The sequence below is a fragment of the Chenopodium quinoa genome, unplaced genomic scaffold (genome assembly GCF_001683475.1).
Source record: "Chenopodium quinoa cultivar QQ74 unplaced genomic scaffold, ASM168347v1, whole genome shotgun sequence".
Classification (NCBI taxonomy): Eukaryota; Viridiplantae; Streptophyta; class Magnoliopsida; order Caryophyllales; family Amaranthaceae; genus Chenopodium; species Chenopodium quinoa.
The window spans coordinates 248,873-268,628 of record NW_018743555.1 but is presented as its reverse complement, the minus strand read 5'-3'; the positions used below and the strand labels follow the sequence as shown (position 1 = coordinate 268,628).

At 35.7% G+C, this 19,756-nt stretch overlaps 2 protein-coding genes across 2 annotated transcripts in view; one reads left to right on the top strand and one right to left on the bottom strand.

Annotated features, from left to right (window-relative positions):
• Positions 1-9,460: 9,460 nt before the first annotated feature.
• Positions 9,461-15,251, top strand: LOC110740278 (protein THYLAKOID FORMATION1, chloroplastic-like). The gene is made up of 5 exons (XM_021920754.1): positions 9,461-9,853; positions 12,553-12,820; positions 13,939-14,155; positions 14,650-14,765; positions 14,880-15,251. Exons 1-5 carry the CDS (start codon positions 9,643-9,645, stop codon positions 14,941-14,943), a joined length of 876 nt encoding a protein of 291 aa, XP_021776446.1. The 5' UTR covers positions 9,461-9,642; the 3' UTR covers positions 14,944-15,251.
• Positions 15,252-18,298: 3,047 nt separating this feature from the next.
• The window catches only part of LOC110681598 (diacylglycerol kinase 5-like), a gene marked incomplete at its 5' end in the record, with an annotated part of 59,766 nt that continues 58,308 nt past the window's right edge, over positions 18,299-19,756 (bottom strand). The window contains 3 exons of the mRNA XM_021857751.1: positions 18,299-18,741; positions 18,902-19,018; positions 19,165-19,252. Coding sequence (XP_021713443.1) covers positions 18,415-18,741; positions 18,902-19,018; positions 19,165-19,252 — 532 coding nt within the window. The remainder of the gene's footprint in view (positions 18,742-18,901; positions 19,019-19,164; positions 19,253-19,756) is intronic.

The window sequence follows — 19,756 nt, the reverse complement described above, 5'->3', positions numbered from 1 at the left end:
CCTTACTTCACCAAGGACAACTTGAAGAAAGCCATGTTAGCTGCTTGGGGAGATTCAGATTCTGAGGAAGAGGAAGAACAACCACCAGAGGAAACTGCCCATCTATGTTTGATGGCCAAAATTGATGAAAAGGCAAGCTGAAGGAACTAGAGTCTGAGGTATGGTTTTCTCGAAAAGAACTTAGACATTTCTCTAAAGAAAACTTGATATTAGCTTTCTTGGATATTCAAGAAGAACTCAAAGATTTGCATAAAGCTAAACATAAAAGTGATGAAGCTTTGGTTACTTTTAAAGAGAACAATGAGTGGGTTGATAATCTGAAATTTGACATTCAATATAGATTCTTCAGTCTGTTTGATGATAATAATTATTTAAAAGAAACTATAGACAGGTTGAAACATGATAACATAATGTTGAATGTGGAACTATCCTTGATGAAACTCTGTATTAATGCCCCTGATTCTGAAGTTCCTCCACTTGCTCAATATCCGAATTTTGAAAAACTAAAATCTGATTTGGAAAATATAAAAGCGGATAAAGCAAGACTTGAGGGGGAACTTGAGAAAGACAAGAAAGGAAAACAACCTGTAGATTACAGAATTCCTGACTGGATCACCAAAGCTCAAACTAAAAGAACAGAAGGTTTGGGTTTCAAAAAGAAGTTCCAAAAGGAAAAGAAGTATGTTGACCTGCCTAGTAGTATAGTTTGTTATTTCTGTGGGAATGCTGGACACAAACAAGTTAAGTGTCCTAAGAAAGAAAAGATTACACAGAAAAACAAAAAACATGTAGAACAGATTTGGATCGAAAAGAATAAACCTACTATTGTTACACAGGAACCCAAGGAAACCTGGGTTCCTGAACCTAATGTTTGATTTCTCATGCAGGTTCCAGTGAGGGGGAACAACACTTGGTACCTCGACAGTGGTTGTTCTAAGCACATGACTGGAGACAAATCTAGATTTCTCTCACTGGATGCCTACTATGGGGGAACTGTAACCTTTGGTGACAACATGACAGGAGATATAGTTGCTATTGGAAAGGTAGGAAGGTCAAGTTCCCATGCAATTGATAATGTATTTTTGGTTGAGGGTCTCAAACACAACTTGTTGAGTATTTCCCAATTTTGTGACAAAGGTAACTCCGTAAGCTTTACTTCTAATAAGTGCAGAATCATTCATAATGACACTGGGAAAATCATCTTAGAAGGAACTCGTAAAGGAAACACATATGTTGTTAATCTTAACAAAGTTCCTAATAGCAGTTTAACATGTCTGAGTGTCATTGAGAATGATCCTTTATTATATATGGCACAAAAGATTTGGACATGCAAGCTTTTACTCTACTCGATAAATTGAGATCTAAGGAACTAGTGGAAGGACTTCCATGTATTAAGTTCCTGTATGACAAAGTGTGTGAAGCTTGTATTAGAAGAAAACAGACTCGAGTTTCTTTTAAGTCCAAGAAAATGGTAAGTACCAAAAGACCTTTGGAACTTGTTCATATGAATCTATGTGGTCCTATGAGAATCCAAAGTAGAAGTGGTAAGAGATATGTTATGGTTATTGTTGATGACTTTTCAAGGTTTACTTGGGTTTTCTTTCTTGTGAGTAAAGATGAAACGTTTGATGAATTTGTAGCTTTTGTAAAGAAAGAACAGAGAAGAACAGGAAATCCATTGATACACCTCAGATCAGATCATGGCACTGAATTTAAAAATTCGAAATTTGATGAATTTTGCACTGAACATGGAATGGATCACAACTTCTCTTCCCCTAGGAACCCTCAACAAAATGGAGTGGTGGAATGCAAGAACAGAAGCCTTGAAGACATGGATAGAACAATGTTGATCTCAAGTGGCTTGCCTAGGAAATTCTGGGCAGAAGCAGTGAATACAACATGCTATATTCTTAACAGAGTATCAGTTAGAGCCATCACCAACAAAACTCCTTATGAGTTGATCAAAGAGAGAAAACCTAATATTTCTTACTTTAGATCTTTTTGTTGTAAATGTTTTGTTCATAACAATGGTAAAAGGAACTTGGGAAAGTTTGATGAACGTAGTGATGAGGCTGTATTCTTAGGATATGCCTCTAATAGTAAAGCATATAGAGTTTATAATAAAAGGACAATGTGTGTTGAGGAATCTGTACAAATTATATTTGATGAAACTAAATAGTCTCTAAATGATGTACAAAAGTGTGATAATGATTTTGAAATTAGACTTGTCCGCAAGACAGATCCAGATGAAAAATCAACATCATTGCAGAAGCAGTAGGTGGAAATTGGTGAGCAAACAAATCTGGAAGCAAATGAAGATCTAGAAATGGAGAATGCTCCAGGAGCTCCTACTCAAGAATAAGAACAAGATCAAAATCAGAATGAGGAGAATCCTGTTGAAGTTCCAACTGAGGCTCAAGAACAAGTTCCTACAGAAGAACCAGTAAACAATGATCAGGAAAGATTGTATCCAGTGAAGGACTTTACACCAAAACGATGGAAACATCAGAAATCACATCCTGTAGATGCAATCATGAGTGATATTACAAAAGGAACTCAGACTAGATCTTAGCTTAGGAACTTCTGTGCATTCTATGCATTCCTTTCTTCTATGGAACCTAAGAATTATGTTGAAGCTTTAACTGACGTAGACTGGATTAATGCTATGCAAGCTGAACTAAATGAGTTTGAAAGAAATAAAGTATGGCATCTGGAACCTAGACCCAAAGATAAGAAGACAATAGGCCTAAAGTGGGTGTTTAACAAGCTGGATGAGCATGGTATTATTGTCAGAAATAAAGCAAGACTGGTTGTACAAGGTTTCAATCAACAAGAAGGAATAGATTATGAAGAAACATTTGCTCCAGTAGCCAGGTTAGAGGCTATTCGTTTACTTATTGCTTTTGCTGCTTATATGGGATTCACGTTGTTCCAGATGGATGTAAAATGTGCATTTCTAAATGGTTTTCTAAATGAAGAAGTCTATGTGGAACAACCTCCTGGATTTGAAAATCCAGAGTTCCCAAACCATATCTACAAGCTTGATAAAGCTCTCTATGGGCTGAAGCAAGCTCCTAGAGCATGGTATGAAAGATTGTCAAAGTTCCTGTTACAAAATGGTTTTAAACATGGAAAAATAGATAAAACTTTGTTTTTAAAATAAAATGGAACTGACATATTAGTTGTACAAATTTATGTTGATGATATTTTGTTTGGTGCAACTAATGAATCTTTGTGCAAGTATTTTGTTGACCTTATGAGTGGAGAATTTGAAATGAGCATGATGGGAGAAATAAATTTCTTCCTCGGACTGCAAATAAAGCAATCTGAGAAAGGGATCATGATCCATCAACAAAAGTATATCAAGGAACTGATGACTTGTGTCTCTTCTATCCTAGAAGTGACTCATTTGATTTACATGGCTTTACTGATGCTGACTATGTAGGTGATTTGGTGAATAGAAAAAGCACTTCAGGTATGGTACAGTTCTTAGGACCTTGTTTAGTTTCTTGGGGTTCCAAGAAGCAAAACACAGTTGCTTTATCTACAGCTGAAGCTGAATACGTGGCAGCAGCAGCATGTTGTTCACAAGTACTTTGGATAAAACAACAGGTTAGAGATTTTGGTCTTATTTTTGAATGTGTACCTATATACTGTGACAACACAGGTGCTATATGTATTTCTAAAGATCCAGTTCATCACTCTAAGGTAAAACACATCCACATTAGGCATCACTTTCTAAAAGATAATGTGGAGCAAGGGAATATTAAATTGGAATTTTGTAATACGGAATATCAACTTGCAGATATTTTGACCAAACCCTTGAAGAGAGAGAGATTTGAGAAATTGAGACTGGAACTTGGAATGATCAAGCTGAATTGATTGCTTCTGAAGTTCCTAGATATCGAAAAGTCAAGAATAATGGAAATAGAGCGAAAAGAGCATTTAACACAATTTTGGTGTGATAAGCATAGCTGAAGTGTCACCGTTGTTAATTACCAAATGTAAGTTCATTAAATTGCTTAACTGTGTTAGTTATTAAATATATACATTGCACATATGTAAAAAGCGTGTTCCAATTGCGTATTTATAGAAAGTTTCTTTTAAATTAAATGAATTTGAAAAGAAAAGGTATTAAAAGATTCATCCAGTAATTTCAAAATTTCAAAATTAATTGAATTTGTTCAATTAATGACTGAACAGTGAAACCCCTTAAATTACTTCACACCTCTTCATTAATTATAAAAGCTGATTTTACCCACTTCTTTCACCTCACTGTCAAATCAATTAACCCCTTCTTAGTAAAAACTCTATCAAACTTTAAAAACCTTCCCTAAAACAACAATGGTGATCATTGCTGAAATTGTCTCCTCAGAAAACTCTCAATACTCCGAAAATACTATTCAAGAAGAAACATCTCCCTTAGCCATGGTGAACTACAAGTCATCTTCTACTTCAAACAAAACTCCTGAAAACCCTAAAAACTCACCTCCAAAACCTAAAGAAGTCGAAAGTAAGAGTGATCAAGGAGAATCCTCTGTCTCAAGTATTCTTCAACGGCTAAAAGAGTGGAAAGAGAAGAAACAAAGCGGGAAGTCTCTTGAGGAGCAAATCGAGGAAGTTGACGATTTTGCTCAAGGAAAAAATTCAGAAGAAACAAAAGAGGAGAACGAAGAGGAAGAAGAGGTGAATGAGGGAGAAGGAGATAAAGAAGATCAGAACAATTCAGAAAAGGAAGAATCTGAAAAGGAAGATGAAGAAGAGGAGGTGACTGATCAAACAGAACTCGACTCACAAGCAGGGAGGTATGTCGTAGGACACCGCATTGATCTAGTTTGGTGTAGGAAAGCAAGGTTTTTAGAATTTCTTGATTTAATTAAGTTCCAAGGCTGGGAATTCTTGCTATCAAGAGTTTCAGCAAATTATCTGTACCCTGTTGCTATGACGGAGTTTTGTCTAAATTTTCAAGCAAAATTAGGGGTAATTTCGAGTGTTGTTGATGGGGTAAAAATTGAATTAAATATTGAAACCCTAGGTAAAATTCTGAAAACACCTACTGAGGGGTATGAGTCTTATATCAAAGGAAAGGGAAGTGTCAAAGTAGGTAACTATTTGACTGGCGACATTGTTGAGGCCTTAGGTGGTCAAAGGGGGAAGAAGGTCATGAGTTACAATGATCTAAGCCCTTTGAACAAATTGTTGTTTAATCTTGTGAAGAAAACCATTTTGCCTAGAACTGCTCAGAAAGGAGAAGCATGTCTGATGGATATGGATGTAATTTTCTGTTTATCCAAGAAAATTAAAGTCAACTTTCCTGCATTGATGTACCAGCATTTAGCACACTTTGTTCCTAGTAGTACAAAAGTGGGGTATGGAGCCATTTTGTCTACTGTGTTTGAGAATGCTGGAGTGGTTCTAAAGGGTAAGTATGGTGCTTTGGATGAGAAGCCTAAAAATGTGATAAATGAGGAAACACTGGCTGGACTGAGTTTGGAGGTTGTGAAAGGAAAAATTCAAAAAATAGAGAAGGGAGAGAAAAAGAAAGAGAAAGTGACTAGGAAGAGGAAGGAAAAGGCTGTGTCTGAGAAGCATGTAAGGAAGAGCGGAAGGATCTCTGCCAGTTCAGTTCCTCAAACAAGCATGGAATAGCCTCTGGAGTTGGATGTTGAGGACACTCTCCTCAATGGGCAAGTTGCAGAACTGGAAGACATGATGGAAAGGGTTGAGAATCAGATGAAGGATTCTGCTGGAAAACTTCAAATGCTAACCTTGGAAAGGCTGGTGCAGGAGCAGGGGAAGGAGTTAAAGGAACTCAAGAAGCTGGTGCTAAAACAGGACAAGGAACTTCAAGAGCAAAAGAAGTTTCAAGAGCAAGAACTGAACAAGGCTCTACAGGAACAAAAGGAGGAGGTCCTGGTGAAACTCAAGAGTCTTGAAGATAATCTGAAAGCTTCTGCACAACAGACAAAGGAAGACTACAAGAAAATTCTGGAGTTTCTTGAAACCTAGCCTACCCTTTTCCTTTTCAATCTATATTTAGCCTAGCCTATTTTCTCTATCTCAGTCATGAACAACTTTAATTTCTGTTTTTAGTGTTTGAACAATTAATTTTGATTGTAAATTTCCTAAAATTGTTCAACTGGATGATAAATCTTTTGGTTTTCAATGATTATTAGTTGGAACTTTGCTTATACTTGTGTGTTTATGTATGTATTGAACACTTATGCAGAAAGGTAGAACTTGCTTGAGGCTGCTTAGCAGCGCTGCCTTCAGTTTCCTACACTCGATGAATTGCTTGTGGGGCTGTGGCTAGATGCTTATTAACTTGAAAAACAAGACTTTTTGATAATGCCAAAAGGGGGAAAAGAAGAAGCAAAATTGGAGGCTATAGTTGTTCTGGGTTCTAGTTAATAAAGTATCAGAAATCTCTCTAATATGATGTTGGAGTAGTTTAGTTCTTAGTTTATTTCTGTTTTTGCTTATTTAAAGTCTATTTTTGTTATGTGCGTGTTTATTTTTTGTCAATAAAAAAAAATCAAAAATACATCCTTCTATTTTGTTTAACTTGTTTTAGAGTTTGCTAAGTTTGTCATCATCAAAAAGGGGGAAATTGTTGAAACATAATGGTTTTGATGATGAGGAACTTGAACTAAAAGCAAACTCGACTAATAAAGATTCTCTAGTGTGTGATTAGTCAAGGTGCAGATTGATCTTGGTGATTGAAGAACCATCTGAAACTAAGAAGACTTTAAGAAGATCTTTATTGAAGAAGTTAAACAAATCAGAGGAAGAGTTCTCTAACAAGAACTAAGTTCCCTACAGGAACGTTCCCTACCAGGAACTTGAAGACTAGCAGTTAAGTTCTTTGGTGGAACTTGATATGCTTGGAGCCTAAGTAATTCATCTGATCAAAGTGCGTCGCAGCAATAATAGTTAAGGTTTTATCTTAAAAATTATTGTTAATATGGTAAGTAGGTTAGTGCACGAAATTTATTAGAAATGTGATAAGTTTGCTTGGTAAATAAAATAAATATGGAAAATAATAAAAGATAGATTTTAGGAAAAGATTTTCTAAAAAGATTATTTTCTCTAAAGTCGATTTGTTAAAAAGATAAGTCTTTTTAATAAATATCTTTTTATACTTATTTTCGGAAAAGATTTTATTCCACTTGATTTGCTAAAACCGTGTTTAAAAGATAGGTTAAGTTAACATATTTATCATTTTAGAAAACCTACTTTCTATACAAGTGTTACTTGTATAAATAGTAGAGAACAAAATGATTTAGGTTTTTTGTGAGTTTATGCGTGGAGAAATCACAGTGCTTTAATTGAGTAAGTTTACCAAGCTTTTAACTTATCATAATAGTTTCGGATTTCGTGCATTGCTTACCTATCATAATAGGCGTCTTGTATTTGTTTTGGTTGGGTTATTTGGGTGAAATTTATAGTTTGTGTTACATACAGTTTTGTGTTAGCTTCTTGGTGAGGTTGTGAATTTTGTACTAGGGTGGTACGAGTAGTTGTACTTTGGCGGTACGTGTAGTACTTTGGTGGTACGTGTGAATCTAGGTGTGGTGCTTAGATTGGGTAGGATAGGGTCCTATCAAGTAACAAGTCCAGTGAGGAACTTGTGAAATAAAGGTGTGTGTCTAATAGGTTGTAACTTGGTGTTTGCCCTATTATAGTGAAGTGTTTTGTGTTTGAATTCCCTAAGGTAGGGTCGAGGTTTTACTTCCAGTTAGGCCCTGGAAGGTTTCCTCGTAAAATCTGTGTGCTTTATTAAGTTCCTATTCGCTTTGTTTATTTATCCGCAAAAAGTAGTCATTAGGAAATCTATACAATTCACCCCCCTCTTGTATTAATCGTCTCAACTAACAGAAAATCATGGCTTTAGCCTTATCTTGAGGTGTTGCCTTATTAGCCTCTTTGAATGTTTGACCAAGCCCTTTAGCATCTAGGTGTATTTCAGCATCTAACACCCATGATAAATAATTCTTTCCGGTAATATCAAGGGCCACAAATTCAAGCTTGGCAAGGTTCGACATTTTTCACTATACAAAATAATATTAAAAGATAGGAAAATTTGCAAATTGCAGCCATTTAAAATTCATATTTTGCAAATTGCAACCATTTATTTATTTATTTATTTTTTTTTGCAAATTGCAGCTTAAAAGTTTGTATAAATTGTAAATTGCAGCCCTATTCAATTTTTTCATCGGTTTACATGTTGAAAAATCTTCGGTCAAGGTTTTAGGGGTCATTTTAGCCCTTAAGGACCCAAATTGAGCTCGGAATTAGAAAAAACTAACGTAAGTGTCTGATATTTACAGTTTCCCACAAATCGATACATTTTTGTTACGCAAAACAAGATACTTGCGTTATTTTTTTGCTGATTCCGACCTCAATTCGGACCCATAAAAGAAAATACCTAGTAAACCGATCACAAGAATACCAGCTACAGTTGCTATTATCCAAAGAGGAATTCGTCCAGTAGTATCGGCCATTTACCCCACTTCCCTCCACATTTCATCAAGTGGTCGTGCTAGAGACATAAACAGTCATGGATAATTATGAAATGAGGTCCTTCCGAATGGGATAAGAGAATTCCTACTCTATTCGAATTCTATATTCTATATATTTCTTTCCTTCTCTTTATTTAATTGAAACATAAGGGCTAAAATGACCCCTAAAACCTTAATCGAAAATTTTTCAACTTGTAAACCGATAAAAAAGTTAAATCGAGCTGCAATTTACAATTTATATGAATTTTTAGGCTGCAATTTGCAAATTTTTTTAAATGGCTGCAATTTACAAAATACGAACTTTAAATGGCTTTAATTTGCAAATTTCCTACAAGATAAGTATATATATATGGTATCCAAAATATGTACTAAACGTTATAATCATGCATAAATAAACCTGATCTAAATCATGCATAAATAAGAACGAAATAGAAGATGAGAACGTTAGCATGGAGAAAAAAAAGAATGGAACCTTAAATTATATATCATGCTCTGTATTCGTTAAAAGTAGATAAAAGTTAAATTATAATTATTATGGCTTGCAATCATACTTACATGATAATAATAATATGCGATTCTAGATAAATGTTCGGTAATCCTACTCAGTTGACTAGCAATGGTGCTGATAACGTGTTAAATATGAAAGAGAAAATGTAGAGAGATGATGGAAGATTGTTACGTTGTATTTAATATTCCATCTGGTACGGAATATATATACATGTACATTACGTATGGTTCTATCAACGGATAAGATCAAATACCCAACTCTAAAGTATTCTAGATAATACATGGGATAATAGTCATTCAGAAAACTTTTTTTCATTATTGAAAGCTCAATATCATCAACAAACAGAAACCACGTGGCAAGTTCCTAATGGCTTATTAGAAGGATGACAAATATTTGATTTGATAAAGTCGGATAAAATCAACTTGTTCAATTTTCAGCCTCTCTTCTCTCGTCTTTTACATCTAACACAACACAAAATATACAAACAAAACCTTTCACTACCTCTTCATCAATGGCGAAAACCTCTGCTTAAATTCAACCCCAAAAAAATTCCCAATCTCTCTCATCGTCAACTCAATACTCTCTGATAATTAAGCTTGGGTTTCATCTCCAATGGCGGCTGTAACATCGTTGTCTTTCTCCGCATTATCTCAGTCATTTGAGAGAAAATTGAGCATTACTTCGACTCGAACTTTTGCATCTACTTTCGAATCAATTCGTCTGCGCTCTAATTCATCTTCTGATCTTTCTGCTGCTGTTAGAGCTTCGAATTCTTCTTCTGGTTTTGCTGTTCAGTGCATGTCATCTACCTCTGCTGTTACTGGTATTGACTTATGCAATGCTTTTTCTTTATTGAAGTTCAATTGAATTGTCTTTTAGTGTAGTGGAGCGTGAATTGATGGTTAAGTTGTATTTTAGTGTTGTTGAATTTGATGAGTGTTTTGTCATAATTTGTGCTGACATTAGTAAAGTAAGGCTATTTTGTTGGAGATTTTTGTATATAAGTCTTTTAATAAGCATAACTATTAGACTTTTGCAATAATTTGTTTGACCACGAAATTTATGTACTTGTTTATTTTTATTATTGTAGTTTAAAAAATTAATAAGTTATGAAATGTGGTTGGATTAGTCTCATTTTGTATTTTCTAAACATTAGCATTGCATAATTTAAAGTTGTGCATTGGCATGCTCGAAACTTCAATTGTTGCAGTTATAAAAAAAATGGAGCAAGAAGATTTTATAGTATATAGGGAGCCACTTTTGCTTGGGGCTTTGATGCGAGGTAGACTGATTATCACTCCTAAAGTCCTAAGGGCATTCTTTGAATGGGCGTAGTGTATTAACGGGTAATAAATTCAAACTAGTGAAAATGAAGATATATTTAGGTAATTGTGAGGAAAAATGAGGTAGTAATAGCGTGATTGCAAGGAAATTGAGATAATGATGATAAGGGGGAGAGGACGCCATTGACCTCATCCTAGTATACTGGTGGGTAACTACCACTTACATCTTTTCTTAAACATCACCGCATCCTCTTAAGCATCTTTTTTATTTACATTCAATTTTCTTGGTTAAACACTACGACTTTAACATTTTAACCCAATCATATATATTGGTCTTAATCCAAGCACGAACTAAGATTTTAACCTAATTTTTTGTATTGGCCTTACTCCAAGCATGAACTAAGACTTTAACCCAATTGTTTGTTGCTTATCTATGGTGAAGAACTGAAGATGAGAGGTGCTGATAAGAATTGCACTCGATAGAAGTTGAATGTCTAATTTACATATTATTAGAAGAATAATGGGAAAATGAAGACCAAATATTGTTGGTTGGTAAAGTTATATGTTGTGGTTAGGTTTTAGATAGGATAATGTGAATTATGAATTTCTGGTTTTTAGTTTAGAGAGTAAATGAACCAAATGGCAGTCCCTGGCAAGTATGACTTGAGTCTTTTGGTTAAAACTAGGAAAAGATTATATGTGAACAATTTTTTTAACTCTACTAGAGTTGGAAGTTTGGAACGAATCACTATGTTGTTTTTGTTGCTATGTATGCCTTTTAGCAGTTGTGAGTTCTGGATGAATTATGCCTGTGTTGTCTAAGTTTCCTTCCTCTGCCTCATCTTTGTGTCAAATTCTATTTCACATTTTTTTCAAGTATAATGTTTGATTTTATAATAGTCACTAATTCCTAAATTTATGTCTATTAACTCTTAATAAGAGGAAAACAAAAAAGAATATTTGATAAACTACGGTGTGTTTGGATAAGGAAATAGGAAAGAAAAGAAGGGGAGGGAGGTGAAGGGGAGGGAAAAAGATGAGTTGTCCTTCCAAATCTCTCCATCGTTGGAGAGATCAATTTCTTAAATCCCTCCATTTCTCTCCCCTCCAATCCCCTTCCTTCCGAATTTATTATCTAAATTAAAGATAATCCATCCTTCCAATTCCCTTTCCTTCCTTTCCCTTTATTTCCTTCAATTCAAACAAAGTGTTAATATAATTGATGAACAGTCACTCCTAATATTTTGTGGAAAGACAAATTCCATTCCAGTGTGGCTTCTTAGTTGACAATGTGTACTGAATTTATTTACTGAGTTTGTTCATATAGGGAGAACGTATATTAAGAGTATAGTTGTATAAGTATTAGCATCTATACGAATGGAAAGAGCTATAGACTGCTCCTTGTTTAAAGTTTGACGTAGCTTAGCCATAGTGTTAGGACCAACCTTCCATGACTTGTATTTTCCATAAATGCTTTTTAGGACTTTTCTTTAGATTTTCAATGCTTTATATTCAATCATGATATTTCTGTCAATCTAGTGTGTATTTCCAAGATAAATCTCGTTAGGTAGTGAATTATGTAATTATCAGTGGATGTGAAATCAAAGATGGTTACCTTGTGCTGCCTTTCTTTGGCACTTGTGTTGTGTTTTAGTCCAATATAGATGTTGTATCATCACTTGTTTTGAAACATTATAAACTCACTAGAGTCTTAAACATTATTTCTATTAGGTAGTTTCTCATAAAAAAATGTCTTTTAATTGGTAATTTCTGACAAAAAAATCCTTCTATCATCAACCCTTGTTCTCAAAAGGAATGAATGTCCCTTCTATAATCAAACACTTCGGTCACTAGGTGCACATGAGCCCCTTAACAGACAAAGCATGCACCCTTGCTGACAAATAGGCAAGCATGCATTGCACGACCGTGTTTAGACACTCCTAGCATGAACTCTCTTTCCTCACTTCATAACAAGTAGAAAGTATGCCATGTATGCTTTTATGGGGCCGGTAAGAGATAGAATAATTGCTTTTTTTAAAAAAAATCTGTATTGCTATTTTTTGGTCACTTTACTCTATTTGGTTATTGTATCATATTGGTAGTTCGTTTAGTTACTGTAAAGGTAAATAAGTTTTAACTCATTTTCCTTCTTTTACACGCTTGTCAAGGGAAGAATGAGAAAAGGACTTTTTATTATTATTATCAGTTTAATAATATTTTTATTTGTATATACTTTCAGAAACCCCCCCAGTATCCGAGACGAAGTTAAATTTTCTAAAGGTTTACAAACGGCCAATTCCTAGTATCTACAACAATGTGCTACAAGAGTTGATTGTTCAGCAACATTTGATGAGATACAAGAGGACATACAGATATGATCCTGTGTTTGCCCTTGGTTTTGTTACTGTCTATGATCAGCTGATGGAGGGGTATCCCAGTGATGAAGATCGAAGTGCCATCTTTGAAGCTTACATAAGGGCACTAAATGAGGATCCCGAGCAGTACAGGTTTGTGTTGGTTGCAATTACTTGTCATGTTCTTGGATTATAAAGTGAAATTGAAAATTTGGAAGTGAAGTTGACTCCCACTAGCAAAAAGCATGTCCCCCTACTAGAGGTTTAGGTGATAAGAATTAAAGTTTCTATGCTGCTCACTTGCATAAGCACATAATTTGAACGAGTTAAGGAGATGTATTTTCAACGCATGCCACTGTTTACATTATAACAAAGGTAGATTATAGAACATTTGCCTTTGAATTTTTTTACATTTATTTTCTATCTTTTGTTTTAGGTACTTCCTTTTCATAATTATGTCTGTGACCTCGGTGTAGCTTTCCTACATGTTTTACATTTAATGATTTAAGTGTCCTGTCGCAAGTTCATGTATTTCTGGCTTTCCCATATCATCCTTATATGTTCATTTTTCAAGTCACTCAAGTAGTTCGTTTCCTGCTTATCCATTCAAATGTCTAGGTATCTTTGGAAGTTACATCTTTCTTTATGTTTTCATGGAGCAGTTAAGGTAGTATACTCACCCTTAATATGAATTGGGCTTTTTATTCTTTGTTCCCATTCCCCAAAGTTCTTTGCTCTTTCCTTTTAAGTAATTTCCATTTCCCCTTCAAAAAAAAAAAAAAAAAAAAATAATTTCCATTGAATTCTTTCTTCTTGTGCTTTATTTCTATTTGTGCAGAAAATATTACCATTTTAGCTTTAGTTTGTCCATCCTATGGGACACACTTCCCTCACTTTTATTTAAGTATACTTTCACGTGTGTAAAAAGGTACCCATTTACCCCGCTTTCTTCTTTGCCTTTGTATGTGGAGCTACAATTAGAGGGGAAAATTATTGTAAAATGGCAGGTTCAGTACATTAAAGCCTCTGTGTCAAACTGTGTGATATTGTCAGTATCCCTTTTCACAAGGGCTGAACTATTGCATGACCTGTTTGAGTACATATGAGTATATATATATTCCTGTGTTGAATTCAAGGTCCAGAAATTTTGCCTTGTGTGATGACTTATGAATGTTATACATACGTTTAACTGTAATTTAGATAGTAATGGTCCAATTTCAAACATTTGAATTGTTATTCAAATAGTGACAGTTCAACCTTCTATCCTTTAGAAAAGATGCACAGAAATTGGAGGAGTGGGGTCGTACCCAAACATCTGCTTCACTGGTTGATTTCTCATCAAGAGAAGGTGAAATAGAGGACATCTTAAAGGATATTGCTGCAAGAGCTGGTGGAAATGGGAGCTTTAGTTACAGTCGATTCTTTGCAGTTGGCTTGTTTCGTCTCCTTGAATTAGCTAATGCCTCTGAACCCACCGTCTTAGAGAAGGTCAGTTTACAAACTTTTTTTAATGTTATTCTTGTTGTGTTTCATTGGCTCTCTGAATAAATTATGGTTCTAACCATATCATACTACTGAGTTTGTTTTGGCTACTGTGATTTGCCTGAAAATCTTTATCTCCATTGTCTAGTTGCCACTGAAATTCTTAATATAAATCAATCTAGATCCTGAAATCTATTACTCTCATTTGGTGATATTATATAATCTATTGAAGTTTTTCAAAGAATTACTGGCTGATGAACCTTCTTGAAGGAACACGTTATTCATGATTCATGAGCAAGCATATTGGTTCAGGCTGTTACTTCTATAGGCGCTGGTGATGTTATCTTGTTGATATTCGCAAAAGCTCTTGCGCCTCTTAGAATATGCTTTTATTCTTCTTTTCTCTCAATTATATTCTTTGCATGGTTACTTGAGAAACTTATGCGAACCAAATGCCAAATCCAATCATTCATAGTTTTATTTGACTTATTGCACAACAGCTCTGCTCAGCCTTGAATGTAAATAAGAAAAATGTGGATCGGGATCTTGATGTATATCGCAACCTCCTATCAAAACTTGTACAAGCGAAAGAGCTGTTAAAGGAATATGTGGAAAGGTGAGAGTCTCAAAACCAATGGCATTCTTTTCTGCAAGCCAGATATTTCTTACAGAATCAAGAGAAAATCATTCGGATTGATTTGAATGTTTATGTTTCTTGTAATTCTTGCAGAGAGAAGAAGAAAAGAGGAGAGAGAGCAGAAGTACAGCAAGCTAACGAGGCGATGACAAAGTGATTGGGAGCATACCAAAGCCGTTGTACTACATTGCTGTCAATTTGTACTAATATTATTATTTGCACCTATAGTGGCCATATTTTTGTTTCCAAGTAACTTAGTAGAGAGAGCTCGAGAGTTATACATGTCTATATTATCCCCTGCTCTTGTTTAGATTCAGTTATATGAGGTTGCTTGTAAGTGTAATTACATACATGTATTTTTGTTTCAACTACAGAGGAAAAAAATTACATGTATATTATTTTAACTACACCGAAAAAATTCATTTCAGATTTGCTGATTTCATATCCAGGCCACTATATGTCTCGTAACTATGAATAACTTGAATTTGTGTTGTTCTCCGTATCATTTTGAGAGATTGCAAGTTGCTCGATTTGATTTTGAGTCAGAGATAGCTATCTGTAATAGAATTGATCCGACTCAAGGTTAACACAATGTTGGTAGGCATAGATTTGCCTATCGTGTGATCGTGTTTGGCATGATTAGGAGGTACATTGAAATGTGGATGGCTTGTGGGAATGGGTTAATGAAGATGTAAATTGGGAACTTGCTAATTAATCTTTCCAAAAAATATTCAAGAATTTTGCCCTTCTGTAATTTTTCGGTATGTTCTTATGGACAAGTTGTCCATTGATAAATAAAGGTACTAAACTCCAACGGTCTACCTCTGCTTTTTTATTTATTTATTTATTTATTTATTTTTTATTTTTTTTTAAAGGGGAGTAAAGATTGATCATTAAATGGCCAAAGTATCCATAAGTACATAGGGAGATACATTAGAAGGCACACAATTTTCCAGTATTTGCTCAACATCAAAAGGGATATAGCTAGCTAAGTTATGAGCCACTGTATTTCCGTCACGCTTCACATGTGCCCATTGAAGACTCTTGTAAGCTGCACTCTGTGATATTGCATCACACAAGATCGCGTCCAGCTCTGTGAGATGTGCAGCTCCCATAGACAGCCTGTTAACAGCAATTTGGCAATCTGTTTCAACAATTACATCCTCGCAACCAAACTTGCACCCCAGTCTGATGGCATAATCAATGGCCTTTGCTTCTGCAACTTCTACCTGCCAGCACGCTCTTACTCTCTTTGTTGCAGCAAAGATCACCTTACCCCTTGAATCACGAGCAACAACACCTAAACCCACCTAACCTTCAGCAGCAAGAGAATCATCAGCATTTAATTTAATTAAGCCTTCTGGGGGAGGAGACCATCTGTTTGGACTAGTCTTAGTAGGGGCTGCTGGAGACTTGTAAATTGCATTGGCATATTATCATTCTCGTCTGCCCACCTTAACACACGAGCAATTAGAAGATGAGAGGGGGTGCTCAGATTATGGAAGACCATAGTCTTGCCAGATTCCCCACATCAAGTATACACCACGCACCACCAATTCAGCCTTCAAATTTCCCTAGCTCTCAATTAGATAGATCACAAGCACTTTCAACATTTTCGTGCTTTGTCATCCCCTCACAGCCTAGTTCACACCACAACTCCTTAACTCTCTCACAATAAAAAAAAGGCGTGTCTCCAAGACTCTACATTGTTATTACACCAGGGGCACAAGTCATCTTCAGTAAGGTGGCGGTACTTCAGCAAACCACAAACAGGCTGCGTTTCAGTTCCAAAACGCCATAAGAAATTGCGAGCTTTCGGCAGACCTTCATTTTCCAAATATTGATCCAAGTGCGGTGAAAATTCTCCAAGTCACACCCCTTTCCTATCAAGTATGCAGACTTTACCGTGTACAGTCCATCTTTCGAGAAAGCCCAGGTGAGTTCATCCCGGGGAAGTCTCGAGCTTAAAGGGATGGCCACTATGCATTTAACATCACTGTCATTAAAATGCTCACACAGCAGATTGTGGTTCCATTCCAAATTCTCAAAACAGATCAAATCACTCACCTTGACTACAGAATCAGAAGGAACACTGGTTGCAAATTGACCATCATCATCAGGAAGCCACGGGTCAGACCATACTTTTATGTTCTCACCATTGCCCACCTTCCAGAACACACCTTCCTTCACCAAATCTTTCGAACCCCAAATACTCTTCCAAGAGTAACTCCCTCCATAGCCCAAATACGAATCCTGAAACTCAGAGTGGGGGTAATACTTAGCTTTCAATTTGGATTACTTGCCAGTCTCCAAGCTTGTCTTCCAAGGAGAGCATCATTAAAAACTGCTAAATCACGGAACCCCATTCCTCCTAAACATTTAAGAGTGCAAAGAGAGTCCCAACTACGCCAATGTATGCGCTTCTTATTTTCACTTTTCCCCCACCAAAAATTTGCCATTGTCGAGTGAATTTTCCGGATCACTTCATTGGGAAATTTATAAACTCCCATCAGATTGGGGGAATGGCTTGTATTACTGACTTTAATAAAACTTCCTTCCCGGCTTGAGATAAGAGTTTCTCCTTCCAAACTTGCAATTTCTTCCAGATACGATCAAGTAAAGCCCGAAAAGTGCCCCTCTTTGATCTCCCTAAAATATTCGGAATGCCAAGATACTTGTCATGCCGATCCACTTGTTTCATACACAGGATGATTAGAATTTCTTCTTTCGGCTCCACTTTAACCCCCTTACTGAAAGACACGATTTTTTATAATTGATTTTTTGTCCGAATGCTGCTTCGTACTGGTGGAGAATATCAACAGTGATTAAGCATTCCTTTCGGTTTGCCCCCACCTCTGCTAATATGCTTTATTAGATGAAAAATCTAATCCAAGTAAGATGGTAAAAACACGTAAAAAAAAAACTCTAATAAAACATATTATACGAACTAGGGTTGATGTGTAGAATCCTACTTTAAGTAAAACTCAATTAAGATCTGGAAATTTTCCTAAGCCTGGTGCAAAAGTAAACCAAATTTGTCACCATTGTAGTTCAATAATCAAGTAAATTCCATACAAGAAAAATGAATAATGAGTGCACACATCATTCTTTGCTCGAGGAAAACAATCGTTGCATCTAAGGCCCTGTTTGGTTTGATGTAAAAGGTTTTCATGGAAAATGAATTTTCCATTTTTTCCCATTTTCCTTTGTTTGGTTTGTTAAGGAGTGGAAAACAATTTTTCAAGGGTGGAAAATTCCATCCTTAACGATGGAAAACATTTTCCTTCTAAAAATAAGGGAAGCCACATTTTCCTCTCTCCTCCTTACCTCTTTTTTTACTTCCCTCTCATTCATCCTTACATTTCCACTCTTATTTATTATTTTTCTTGGACTTTTTTTGTATGCAACCAAACAAAGGAAAACTAATTTGCAATTGTGTTTTTCCTTGAAAATATGTTTTCCATGAAAACTAATTTTCCATTGAAAATGTTTTACATTAAACCAAACGGGGCCTAAGTATATAATGATGAAATTTGAAAGGAAAATACATATTACTGAAAACATAATTCTGTCGAGAGCTTGCACACAAAGACCTGAAGATACTCACTCAGTCACTCAGTATGGCGGCCTAACTCAACTGTGATATGTCAACTTCATCTGGGATCTTGAAAGTGCTTGCAGCACCAAATTTGCTCCACTCTTCACCTTCAGAGGCTGGTGAATCATCTTCATTATCGTCTTCCTCAGTCCCACTATAATGCACCGAAGAGGGATCATGTATACTTTTTGCACGGCAATCATGGGTGGCAACCATGTTCACCTGGCCATGATGAGAGATCTCCACCACAACAGCATTATCATCAACCGGTAGAGGCTGTTTCCAAGGTTCACCATCGATCCTCATATAGGTATGGTCAGCAGCACCTTTGTGAAATTCAAAACGGATTCGTCTTGCCTGAAAGTGCACAATTTACCCCCAATTAGTGGAGTAAGATTTCCACATAGAACTAGAATTCAAAAAAGAGAAGCAAAACTTTTTTGAAACACATAATGCTCAAATTGGCCACTATGATCCTAACACAAACAAGGAATTCTCATTCTGGTATGTAAGTTACCTGTGCAAGACGAGTCCCATGGCCATTTGGAGCTAGAAGAACAAGCCCTTGCAAAGCATCTCTAAAGCCAACAACTTCAATAAGGCCATCATCAACATACGGATGAGTAAAACCTCTCTGCACACCAGGTTTCAACACAGCAGTATCATGAGAATCACCCAAAAATTGTACAGGGGGAAGAGGCTATGCAGGGGATGGGGCGAAAAAAAATAAACATGACAAGAAATCAAGACACTATTTCAAGCAGCATGTTATGGACTAACATCTCGTGATCGGTTCTTGTTTGGTTTGCCCCAAGGATTTAGTCCACCAGAGAAACTTGGCAAGTTAAGGCATATAATTGACCTGATACTGTACGTAGATTAAAAAAAAAAATTAGTTGGCTAACCAATTGTTAGGGTAAAAAACTTGATATATACTTTGCAAATTTATAAATGATAATTATTGGAGGATATATTTTGGAGGATATATTTTGGGAAATTATTAGGATATATTTAGTTTCCATTTTTATGCTTAGTATATATTTTTATGCCTAGCATAATATCTTTGATTATTTCCTAATTCTATCGGGTTTGGGAACGATGTATTATTTATTGGCCATGGCCATCATCATTGTAATTCAAGTGATTGAGTTTTTCAATTTATCATATTCTCATAAATAGTATCAAGAGCAGGTTAATTTTTTTTTTCTTTACAAACCCATACAATGAACGGAGATGATGAAACATTATTTTTATCACCCCCTATCAATCATGGCCGTGAGGATTTTTGCGTCCAGGGGGGAAGTATTCGGTTTCTAACGTTAATGCAATTACTGGATTGTTTGGTAATGTTAATGTTCCAAACAATCGTTTG